At 41.3% G+C, this 13,248-nt stretch overlaps 1 protein-coding gene across 1 annotated transcript; it reads left to right on the top strand.

The window, feature by feature from the left end:
* Positions 1 to 1,657: 1,657 nt before the first annotated feature.
* LOC306892473 (E3 ubiquitin-protein ligase RNF212B-like) lies at positions 1,658 to 7,800 on the top strand (the record flags this gene model as incomplete). The annotated part of the gene is made up of 6 exons (XM_079453600.1): positions 1,658 to 1,732; positions 7,188 to 7,294; positions 7,375 to 7,435; positions 7,513 to 7,541; positions 7,641 to 7,684; positions 7,772 to 7,800. The coding sequence occupies 6 exons, from the start codon at positions 1,658 to 1,660 to the stop codon at positions 7,798 to 7,800; spliced, it is 345 nt and encodes a 114-aa protein (XP_079309726.1).
* Positions 7,801 to 13,248: the final 5,448 nt, after the last annotated feature.

The raw sequence follows: 13,248 nt of genomic DNA, 5'->3' as shown, positions 1-13,248 counted from the left end.
GTCAGTCCCTCAAGCTGAAGTGGTGCGCCCTGTTAATTAAGAGTGGACATACAGTGGGCTATATAGTGTATTCTGAATGTATTAAAGGATGACATTTCACTGCTAATGATAATTATGGTTTAGATGCCAAGTTAAAAGCTGTAGCTCAAAGTCACTCAGGAAGTCCAAATGCAAAGTCCAAATGCAAAGTGAAATATGATTTGCTAAGTTTCTAAAACAAATCAGTACACGTAATTATTACAACGATAAATCTGGAGCAGTCACATGTAAGAAGACAAGTTTAACATGCTATATTATACCATGGTCAGTCTCAACACTGGATTCTTATTAGCTGGAAGGTGTTGTGCATTTAAACAGTTTACTGCACAAGTAATTCCAGTCTAGTTTGCATTGACACATCATATTTCCAAAATCAATGACAGTTTTCTCTATTAATTGTGGCATGGCCATTGATAATCCAAGCCTGTTTTCACATATGTGTGCTTCCTTTCGGGTCCTTTTTCATCTCCATGTTATGCTTTCAAATAATTCCCCACAGATTAACGTGACATGTAACGTTAGTTAGGTTCTTGGGTTTTTGACGCTAACGTTAAACTATGCAATCGAAACACATCAATAGCATCGTGAGGCGTTGGCGACCTCTACTGGAGACTTTACTCAACGACACGTCACTCGAGTCGAGCCGGTTCTGACAGGACTTGTTTCGCTTCAGTTTCGGTCTGTTACTCTGTGAACTGCAGCTAAACCCTTCACACAAATATACCAACTTAAACATTCTTACGTGTTAACACGCGACATTCACCTTTACACGACGATTATATAAGAAATCATTTCTGAGGTAAATATGAGAATTAGTTTTGTTGTTTCTGCAGAGACATGGATTGGTTTCACTGTAATAACTGTTTTCTGAGAAGAGGGAAACCATTTGTAGTGTCCAGCTGTGGTCATATATTCTGTCAGGACTGCATGAATACAAGTGAGTGCGGGATTTACTTTGGTATAATAACAGATTTTCACTTTTATTTAAGACCTTTTTAAGTCGGGTAACAAACATTTTGTCTTCCAGAGTTTAGTGGTCAGTGCAGAGTGTGTCAGGCCGACTGTAACTACCTGACAATATCTGACCAGGTGAGTCAAACTAAACCCAGAAACTGCGTCTACAGCAGAACAATGATCAGCCCCAGTTGTGATGCTAAATGCAGACAATGAACCAACAACACATTCATTGACAACGACTCTCATTCTATAGATAAAGCCACTGCTATATATGATATTATTGAGAGTTCATTGAGTTTATGTGTGCTGTATGGACAGAGTTCACCTGGTGCGGAAAGGATCCTGCTAGCACAGGTACATCTGCTAAAGATCTGGAAAACATCTGCTGTGTAAAAACATCTGCTTGATATCAGTTTTACATCCATTCTAAATGATAAATATATTACAGACGTCTGTGTGACATCTAACATCAGACGTATAGCAGATGAGCACACAATCTCTTCCAGATGTGAATGCAGACGTCTGTCAGGTGTAGTTTGCTATCAGGGGACAATCGTTTGCAAATTGGCAAAACAGTTGAAAGCCCAAGTGAAGGTTTTGTTTATTTATCAGCTTTTCTCGTCTCTTTTGTTTCCTGCATATTCCTTTCATTATTGTGAAGATGAAACCGCAGGAAAAGATGTATTTCACAGATCCAGTGAAACTCCTGCAGACTCGACTGGATCATATCGCACAGGTATCAGTCGTTTTATCAGACACTTATTACACGGCTCGTTGGAACGCTTGGTTCTGATTGGCCAGTCGGGACATTTGCAGGTCTGTTATTCACAGATAACAACCTCTCAAAACTAATAACACACGGTCACCCGGATGCAGCGAATCATTTTGCTAGGTTTTTTTTGACAATTAAATATGAATATATATATATACATTAGTTGTTATAAAATGCACTGTAACGCACTGCTTCGTGGGGCTTATTCCATTTCCATAGCACATGTTTCATAAAATTAAGTAAATAAAGTGAAATTTAGGGTCTGCCGTTACAATTCGGGTATTTTATTACGGCTTGGAACTCGGCTCAACCAATCATAATGAAGAACTGACCGTTTTATAATTACATACATTATATTCACAAATGATTAAACCAAACGCTTGTTTGTGACATTTGTGTAGTATCAGGTTAACTACTGGGGTAGGAACCTTCTGTAGGTTGTTGTTGAGGGGGGACAGTTAATAAAAGTAGTTCAACAAGTGTGCAGCTGTGGTCCTTGTGTTGAGCCTCCTATAAAGGTTACGGTGTACCTATCAAACACGCAACATGGTGTCAGAAGTGAAAATTTTATCTTAACGGACGTCTACATATAAGGGATAACACAGGACGGAGGCTAGTCGTTTATTTGTTTTTCTCCGCCGATTACCAAAAGTTTCGGGCTAATGCTAACGAGCTCACAGGCGGCAAAATGAATCAGTTTCCAGTTTCCCCACCAGAAAAGTTCACGTTCAAAGCCGAAGACTGGACTAAATGGATTAAACGCTTCGACAGATTTCGCATTGCATCGGGATTGGAGACACAAGCGGACGAAAATCAAGTGAATGCACTGATTTACACAATGGGAGAGGAGGCGGAGGATATACTGATTTCCCTGCACCTCAGCCCAGAGGAAACGAGTGAGTACGACACAGTTAAGACAAAGCTGGATGCTCACTTTGTAACACGCAGAAATGTGATCTTCGAGCGGGCAAAGTTTAACCAGAGGCAGCAAGAAATGGGCGAGTCGGCTGACAGCTTTCACACAGCGCTGCACTGCCTAGCGGAGCACTGCGGATACGGGGCTCTGCATGACGAAATGGTGAGAGATAGACTTGTTGTGGGTCTGAGAGATAAACGTTTGTCAGAACAGCTACAACTTGATCCCGAACTGACTTTAGAGAAAGCAATTAACAGAGCTCGACAAAGCGAGCAGGTGAAAAAGCAACAAGAAATGCTAAAAGCGAACTTCAAAGCAGACATTTCTAACGCTCAGCTAGACAGCATGCACGCGCGACAACGCAACGGCGCACGCGCAAAACAACTCATGCCACAACACAAGCAGACAGATAAAAAACGGAATGAAAGACAGGCACAATGCAGCAGATGTGGTGATTCAAGATGGCATAGCCAACAACAATGTCCAGCTAGAGAGGTAATATGCAATAACTGCAGAAAAAAGGGACATTACGCCAGAGTGTGCAAAACCAAAAGAATGTGTGAAATGCATGTAGCTACAGTGGTTGAGGACACTGGTGAGGAAGTTGCATTTCTGGGTTCACTGTCGGTGGACGCAAATGACAGCCCATGGATGACAGACATACATGTGGAGAATCTCAATGCACGCTTTAAAATTGACACTGGCGCCGACGTCACCGCCATATCTGAAATGCTGTATAACCAGGGCCAGTTCCGCAGGCTGGAGAAGTCAGGGAGGGTTCTGCTGGGGCCAGGAGGGACTCGTCTGAATGTGAAGGGCAAGTTCACAGCCAATCTCAGAAAGAACAGCATAAGTACTAAAGAGGAAATTTACGTTGTGGAGGGGCTGTGCACACCACTGCTGGGCGGGCTTGCTGCAGTGGCACTGCAGTTGGTCGCCAGAATAAATAACATCAGCCTGGACTCCAAAGAGACAGTTAAAAGGGAGTTTCCAAAGCTTTTCTGCGGACTAGGTAAAATGGAGGCCGAGTACAAAATAGTACTGGAACCGGGCGCTCAGCCTTTCTCCCTCTCAACTCCCAGGCGCATCTCCCTCCCACTCCTGCCAAAGGTTAGAGAGGAGCTGGACCGTATGGAACAGCAGGGAGTTATCTCAAAGGTGGAGGGGCCCACTGAATGGTGTGCGCCTATGGTGGTGGTGCCGAAACGCACGGGCAAGGTGAGAATATGCACCGATCTCACAGAGCTGAACAAATCAGTTATGAGAGAGAAGCACCCCCTCCCCTCAGTCGAACACACTTTAGGACAGCTCGCTGGGGCCAAGGTGTTTTCAAAGCTAGACGCCAACGCAGGCTTTTGGCAGATTCCACTCTCCAAGGACTCATCTCTGTTAACCACTTTCATAACTCCGTTCGGGCGGTATTGTTACAATCGCCTGTGTTTTGGAATCTCGTCAGCACCAGAACATTTCCAAAAGCGCATGTCTCGCATCTTGGAGGGCCTGGTGGGTGTTCTGTGTCAGATGGACGATGTGCTCATTTGGGGAGCCACACAGACGGAGCATGATGAGAGACTGTGGAAAGTACTGTCGCGACTGCAGGAGGCGGGAGTGACGCTCAACGACAAGTGTGAGTTTGCTAAGAACAGGATAAAGTTCCTGGGGCAGGTCATCGAGGCATCAGGCGTTAGTGCTGACCCTGACAAAGTGAGTGCTGTAAAAGCTATGCCAGCACCCAGTAACGTCAGCGAAGTGAGACGCTTCCTGGGGATGACAAACCACCTGGGGAAGTTCCTGCCTCACTTGGCTGAGAAAACACGACCACTCAGAGATCTGCTGAAAAAGTCCAGTATGTGGGCCTGGGGGCCGCAGCAACAACAGGCCTTCGAGAACATAAAAGAAGAACTGACGACACCCCCAGGGCTTGCATTGTATGACCCGAATGCTGAAACTCTTGTCTCCGCTGACTCTTCCTCGTACGGGATGGGCGCTGTTCTTCTCCAGCGCCACACAGACACAGCGTGGAAACCTGTGGCGTATGCCTCGAGAGCCCTCAGCAGCACTGAGCAGCGTTACGCCCAGATTGAGAAAGAGGCGCTAGCATCAACATGGGCCTGTGAGAGGTTTGCAGAGTTCCTCATTGGAAAGAAATTTCACATTGAAACCGACCACAAGCCCCTGATTCCCCTACTAGGCTCAAAGAGCTTAGATGAACTTCCTCCACGCATACAACGTCTGCGCATGCGACTAATGCGTTTTGCCTACACCATATCACACGTGGCTGGCAAAGACATTGCAACTGCAGATGTGCTGTCCCGAGCTCCCGTCAGTCACACGGCAGAAGGATTGCAGGAGGAGGAAATCAACCTCTATGTTGACTCTGTTGTAGCAAATCTCCCAGCTACAGAAAAGAGGTTAAGAGAAATTCAGAGACATCAGGACAACGATCACACACTCAAGCATTTGAAGAAATTCTGTGTCGAAGGATGGCCAGATAAATTCTCAATTAACAGAGTGTTCCAGCCATACCTGCAATTTTCAGGTGAGCTCACAATCCAAGATGGTCTACTGTTGTACGGCAGCAGGATAGTCATCCCAGCATCTCTCAGGGCGGACATCCTGTCAAAGCTGCACGAGGGCCACCTGGGAATAACAAAATGCAGAGAGCGAGCTAAACTTTCAGTGTGGTGGCCAGGGATCAGCAGAGAGCTGACAAACATGATAGAGAAGTGTGATGTATGTAGCCACGAAAGAGTAAATTTAAAAGAAAAGATGATGTCTACTGAGTTTCCGCCAAGACCATGGTCCACGGTAGGAGCGGATCTATTCCAGATAGACAACAAACAATACCTGGTCATTGTGGACTATTTCTCCAGATATTTTGAAGTAGCCAAACTGACATATACAACATCTGGAGCAGTGATTGATCACATCAAGTCTATATTTGCTCGCCATGGTATTCCTGAAGTGGTCCGCTCGGACAATGGCCCGCAGTTTGCATCTGAGATCTTCAGACAGTTCGCACAGGATTGGGGTTTTAGCCATGTGACTTCTAGTCCCCATTTCCCACAGAGCAACGGGGAGGCGGAGCGTGCTGTGAGGACGATCAAAAGTCTCCTCAAGAAATCCAGCGACCCTTATCTCGCCCTGATGGCCTATCGAGCTGCTCCCCTGGCAAATGGATACAGTCCCACTGAGCTTCTGATGGGACGGAAAATAAGAACGCCAGTTCCTGTCATTACATCCACGCTTAACCCAGGGTGCGCAGACATGGAGAACCTGAAAAGGACGGAACACAGGTACAGACAAAAACAGCGAAAGCATTATGACCAAAGACACAGAGCACGCGACATGCCGTGCCTTCAACCCGGTGATCATGTGTGGGTCAAAGATACAGAGGAAAGAGGCACAGTGGTGTCTACTGCCGGCACACCGAGGTCATACATCATTGAGACGCCCGGGGGCACTCTGCGAAGGAACAGATACCATCTTTCACCAACCCCTGTGGCTCCTGAAGAACCTGCTCACGCAACTGAGCCAGCACCCGAGAGCACAGTTCCTGATGACACACACACTCCTGTCACACCCGGAGCACAGTGTGTAGGGAGTCAGCGGTCTCCTGTGTGTGAAAGACGTTTCCCAGCCCGTATACGGAATCCTCCATCGTACTTGAAAGACTTTGTACGTTCTTAGGAATGGCACCTGAGTTATGGGGAGGGCAGGGAGTAGTTGATTGTTGCCAATTTATGCTGTTGATAAAGTGTTCAATTTATGCTGTTGAAATAGTGTTTTTAGAAGCACATGTTCATAGTATTTCATAAAATGTTGAGAACCATAAATGTGTGTTGTTATTGTTACTGATATTGATCATCATTTTAGTGATGGTATATGTTATATTTATATCCGGAAGAGCTGTCTGTTACAATTTAGGAATGCTCTTAATGTTGTATCTGCATCTGCACAAAGATTATCCTTTGCTTAGAAAGGGGGATGTAGTATCAGGTTAACTACTGGGGTAGGAACCTTCTGTAGGTTGTTGTTGAGGGGGGACAGTTAATAAAAGTAGTTCAACAAGTGTGCAGCTGTGGTCCTTGTGTTGAGCCTCCTATAAAGGTTACGGTGTACCTATCAAACACGCAACAATTTGAATGTCGTTTCTTACAGTAAACTTGGAAGGTCTGCATTCGGTAAAATTAGCTTATCAAATATTTCATCATGTTTCTCATAGGACAAGTGTAATAAGTGGGATAATGTACAAGCAGCCGGCTGTTCCTACCTGATACCTGATCATACTGTCAGGGCTTATTTCTGCCATAACAACCGGCTGCCTGTACATTATCCCTTACTTATTAAATGTACTTTATTACAATTCATTTATAATCGACATGATATTGAATATCATCTCTATTTTCTTTTACTTGACTACATGAAATGATCAAATGCCACACTGACATGAAGCCCTAAGCAAACACAATTCTACCTTTTGAAAGTTCAGACGTGTTTCAGGTCGCCGTTTTTCAGAAAAGGCAGAAGGAACGTGTCATAGCTTTCTATAGAAGCAAGTCTGCAGAGCTGGAGCGAAGGCTTAAAGATGTCAATGATCAGCTCTACAGGTCTTTTGTTGTTGAATATCTGAAATATTTCCGTCATACTTCAAAACTTTTAATTTTGATCTATTTGTGTTTTATTAAAGGCAAGTGTCTGAGCTGAAAAGAGAGAATGAAGAGCTCAAGAAACCTCTCTCTCAAAGGAGGGTGAGAAATATCAGTTTACATTAGTTGTATTCGCTCTTGACTCATTCTTTAATGTTAATGTGTTTTGCCCCACACAGACATCTCCTGGGAGGTTTCAGATTAATGGGTAAACACAGATTATTGTCTATGATCATATGTGTGGCCATAATATTGTTACAGTATGTTATAACACACATTCACAGAATTCACGTCTTTCCATATATAGAGGTACTCCAAGGATGACTCTTCCAGTGGCTGTGACATCACCAGGTACTAACGCTTCATAATTTGAGAAATAAACTGCACTTATTAAACTAAAAGACTAAACTTTATGTGTTGTGTTTTTACTTTCCACAGTCACACCGCGCTCTAGAGCTGTCAGGTAGATTGTATTGTATTATCTTAACCATGTTTACTGGTAGACCTGCTCTCCCCCAAACATTGACCGCTTTTCCACCATCGTGCTGAACCGTTCCCTGTGTTGGATATTTTATTTATGCAATGTAAATGATATAGACCTATTAAAACATATCAACTAAAATAAAGCAACAAAAAAGAAAATAAAGCACAGCTGGTTTTCTTCTTTAAACATTGTCATCAATTACAAGAGGTCAGTTTTTCACATTGCATTTCAATGTTAAATTCAGTACATTGCGATAAATCCATTTATTGGAGAAAAGTGAGATATACAGAAGGACAGTTTGTGGACACAGAAGTGAATCTCTTGACATTTACAAACTGTGATTCAGGTCAGAGAACATAACGCTGTGGTACTATATACGTAATTTTACCATCTGCTTTGTATCATTCAGTGTTTCTCGTCTCATTCTTGTGGTGCCATGCACGCAGTTGCTCTGCTTATCTTCAGATAAGAGTATGCCAAGCTTTTAAATGGTTCACCGAATATCTGTATCTTGTGACTGTCTACCTTACTATGAGACGATATGTTTTCAAATCAGACTAATGTGCAGCATTGCAGCATCAAACTGTTTCTCTGTTCCAGAAAAAATAACATTTATAATCTATAAGTGTCACGTTCAGGTTCTGTTTATTGTTCATATAGTCAATCGTTAGTTTCACCTGTGTCTGGTTTAGTTTTCCTGTATATTTAAATCTCATCATTCCCGGAGGACGGCGGCCCTCTTGTAGTCTTTGGGGACTAATCTTGCATACACTACACTATTATAATATAAATATTATGAAGGTTTAGGCTGCACTAGTCAGATCAACCGGAACCAGGAACACTTCCAATAACAACTGATGCATTTGTTGCTTCAAATAGTGCAGAACAGTCCTCTACTCTCAGCCAGTCTCATTGTTCCAAGGGTACCAGAGCGGGCAGGACGCAGTCCATACCCAGACCTGACAAAATCTGTGATGATAGAGCTGGACAAAGGACGTGACAACTACAACATTTTAGCCGCTATTAGATTATTAATGATAATCTATTTTGCCTTGTTGTGCAAGCACTGTTGAGCTTGTGCAGAGGCTGCAGCTTTTGCCAGAGGTGAACTGGGATCCGCTGGTTAGGCCTGGTTTCCCTCTGAGGGTTTGTTTCTCCTCCAATGGAGTTTTGGGTTCCTCGCCACCGTAAGCATACTAGCATTGCACTGTTTGCCTGGCTGCTAGAATTTTATAGTTTTATTTCATTAACACTGCATAGAGGAATTTATTTTTACAATGTTTACTTGTACAGCTGCTTTGTAATAATGAACATTGTAAAAAGCGCTATATAAATAAAGCTGACTTGACTTAAATTGACAATTATTGTGTTGTGTTACTCTAAATTGTTAAATTAGTGAAATATACCAGTTTGTGGTTGTGTTTACGAAGATCAATGCAAAATAATCTACCCAGAAGCATTGTTTGTTTTCAGGTTCTTGAAAGGTTTTCTGAAGTTTTTCCACTGTACACTAGCAGATGGCGGCGCTGTACCTCGGTGTTCTTCTGATGCTTCAGTGTGGACTGTTGCATGCAGCTGAACCTCAGAGTTCACAGAACCTGAACTGTCCTGCTCTTGCTGGAGTACCAGGAACACCTGGACACAATGGTGTGCCCGGAAGAGACGGTAGAGATGGAAAAGACGGGGCCATTGGGCCTAAAGGAGAGAAGGGAGAGCCAGGTTTGTGTGAGAGTTTAAGTGTGTTTTTCAGAGGGATAGATAAAGATTCAGGCATTTGCTTGCTTTATTGTGACAGGAATGGATGTGCAAGGACCGCCAGGTAAAGCAGGACCACCTGGACCCCAAGGAGTACGAGGTCATTATGGTTTAATTGGTTTGCCAGGTATCAAACATCATAAATTGTGGTCCAGAATATCAGCCTATAAATCAATAAAGCATCTTGATAAAATGTATTTTCAGGTCATCCTGGAAGTGACACAATGTCCCTCAAATCTGAGATCCAGCAGCTAACTGCCAAAATGACCATGATGGAGAAGGCTTCAGGATTTAATACTTTTAGAAGGGTTGGGCAGAAATATTACACTTATGATGGCCTATTGGACAGTTTTGATCAGGGGATTAAGTTCTGCAAAGCAGCTTGTGGAACGATCGTTTTGCCAAAAGATGATGCTGAAATCCAAGGTTTGTTAAGATTATCTGTTGCCAGTGGTTTGAGTGGTAAGAAGGTGTTCATTGGAGTCACAGACAGAAAAAGAGAAGGGCAGTTTATGGACCTTGATGGACAGCTCTTGACTTTTACCAAGTGGGGTTCAGGTCAGCCTGATGACTATAAAGGTGGACAAGACTGTGGTGCCCTCATGGTGGATTATGGGGAATGGGATGATGTTGGTTGTAATGATTCACATCATGTCATATGTGAAATAAAAATCTGATAGAACGTGTCACAATCTTCTGCACTATTGACATCCAACCACCAGGGGGAGCTCTCTCCAAAATACTAAAACCTTGCTATTCACTCAACATTTTATATATTTGTCTCATGTATACTGTATGTGACAATGCTTTCCATTGTCATGATATTGCCAGTTCACCTGTGTACCAAGCATTATATCATTATTCATTGCATGTCTTATGTGATGACAATAGTTTGGCTGTTCTTTTGGTTTATCCTTCACAATCATATATGTCTTGTTTGCTTGGTTGAACTGATCATTTGGATTGTAGACCTTCCCTGGTATTTTGACCGTCCCTTTCTGGACTGTTGTTTAATAAACTTCTGCATATGGTTTTTTAACCTGCCTACATGTCCAGTCCTTTACGCATAAATGATCAAATGTTGGATTATTTCCAAAAAGGGAGAAATGTTTCTTCATTGTTAGATATTGATATTCATATAGTGATTACGGTTGATTAAAACAGACACTTCATGCCTGAGGTATTTGTTCACATATTTATACTTTTCTCTTTAATTCATAAACTTATAATTTATTAAATCTGGCTCAGACCAGAAGACAATTTGGAGATTTGTATCAAAAATGCAAAAAATCTATTAAATTACATTTATTTTCTAATAACTACCTTTTCTATTGATTAATGATAAAATGTTGTTACCTTTTATTATTCTTGAATAAATAAGTTTATGTTTCATTTAAATGCAAATCTAATAACAACTTTAAAACTCCACAGTGTTTCCACAGTGAGCAGAAGATGGTGATGTTAAAGTCCTGCTGTCTCTGTGCTGCTCCAGCTGCAGTTGTGGCCGCATGTATGAGCTGCGACAGAGAAGAGTTGTGCAGCTTTCCTGCAGCTCAGTGGGAAGAGTTTGGTGGTAACAACATCAAGGTCTTGGCTCGATCCAGAGGATTGCACATAGAGACAAATGTATAGGATCATGCAAATGTAAGTCACTTTGGTGAAAAGCGTTTGCCAAATGCATAAATGTAAATGTTTATCCTGGAGTCCCCAGCATACCGGGACACAATGGCTCCCCTGCAGAGATGGTAAAGATGGGGCTGCTGGTCAAAAAGGTCAGAAAGGAGACACAGGTTTGTTCGTCTAGTTTATATTTTATTTGTGTTTATTACTGTCCATTGTGACATATACCTGTACATACAGTATTACATATCAGTCATTTGAGAATGATGTTGATGAGACATTAAATGGTTTAACAACGTTGTATTTTGGTTACAATTAGGTAATGTTGCAGAAAAACCTTTTAAAAACCTTTTATAAACCATCAAAAATATGCAACTAAAATAAAATGTTTTAAAACTTAAAAAAATAACAAAGTGCTTTATGTTTTTTATAATAGTGTAAAACATAAATATCATGTGTGTTTGCAATAAAAAAAATTCAGACCAAACGGTAACTTTTGTGACACGTTTTATTTAAGTGTTAAAATTGTTGAACTTTGTTACACTGTTGTTGCAGTTAGCGTTGTGTTCGGAAAAAAATAAACGACAGATAGATCATCTTTAGCCGCTCTTGGAATATTTATTTTTCGTTGCTGACACATCAGTCTCACGGTCAGACAGCCATCAGTAAGAATACCGTAAAACAACTTGAACAAACATAATAACTCAAACGCGTCGTCTGTGGCTTAAACTTTAGTGCCCCCTTGTGGCATACACACAGTACAGCATTACATAAATATAGAACTGAGGACATAATGAACATATTTTAACAAAAATGGTTTTATATTTATTAAAGAATCAATTTTATATTAACACATCATATGAACGCTTACAGATAGTAAATAAACTTACAGGTTTATATTTCTCAAAGCAAAGTTTGTTCAAGATCTAAATCTCAACACTGCGCAAACTTCAATACTGAAAATGGCCACAAGGTGGCGCACAAACACATGACATTCTGAACACATGAAACTAAAGGTTGTCGGTGTTTTAACACGAGGCTCAATATTATGCGTGTGAATTATTTTCTTATTGTGACAAATCTTATATTGTTGGAAAGGTCTAAGACTCTAAAATAAATATTTCATCACTGTTTTATCAAATCATTTATGTAAGAAGAGTAATTGATTCATAAATGACAAGAGTGTGAATAATAAACTTTATGTGCTGCTCAATGTCTGGCGGTTCACGTACATTTACTTCAATATTTAGTTTAAATTATTAACTTCACATAACAAACTATATATTGTCAGAAAGGTCTAGGACACTAGAATGCATATATGATCAGTACTTTATGAAATTCATAAATAACAAGAAATAACATTATATCCAGTAATGAAAAGGCAAGACAGTCCGCTATGAATCGGTGATGAGGGGGATTGACATCAGGGTTCTAGGAACAGGCTTTAGGCTGAATGTGGATCATTTTTACACCAGACCATCACTGTTCCAGGATCTCCTTCAAAAAGGCTTCTGGACCTGTGGGACTATTCGCTGCAAACACAAACGAGTTGGGGTCTGTTCCCAGCACTCGCACAGCTCAGCTCCTGCTATATCCCAGTCAGATCGGAAACATTTTTATTTAAACAGAAATTTCTTTGAAAATGTTGATAACCCATTTAGAAATATTTCATTTTATGTAAAAAATCGTCTTATTACTGTAACTGTACAGGTTTCAGTTTATTTTCTCTGACAGAATTTCTCCCAAAACTAAAATACAAAACAGCCACTTTCACTCATAAATGATCAAATCAAATACAGGCTCTGCCTTCTAAAGGGAAGGCATTTGTTTTTATACTTTTTATATATCAAATTTGGCGAATATCAATTATTTCTTTGAGATTAGAGTTGAATTATACTGCGACCGCCCACAGTTTATATGCACCAATCATTGCAACGCTTGTACTGTATATATCTGGTACATTACAATGAGTTTGATGATATGTCGAGTTTTATTATGTGGAAATGGGAATCCCTATTGTCCCTTACAGTTACCCGCTTATATTGCGTGATGCAAT

The sequence above is a fragment of the Barbatula barbatula genome (genome assembly GCF_947034865.1).
Source record: "Barbatula barbatula genome assembly, chromosome: 3".
Lineage (NCBI taxonomy): Eukaryota > Metazoa > Chordata > Actinopteri > Cypriniformes > Nemacheilidae > Barbatula > Barbatula barbatula.
This window is presented reverse-complemented; position numbering and strand designations above follow the sequence as displayed.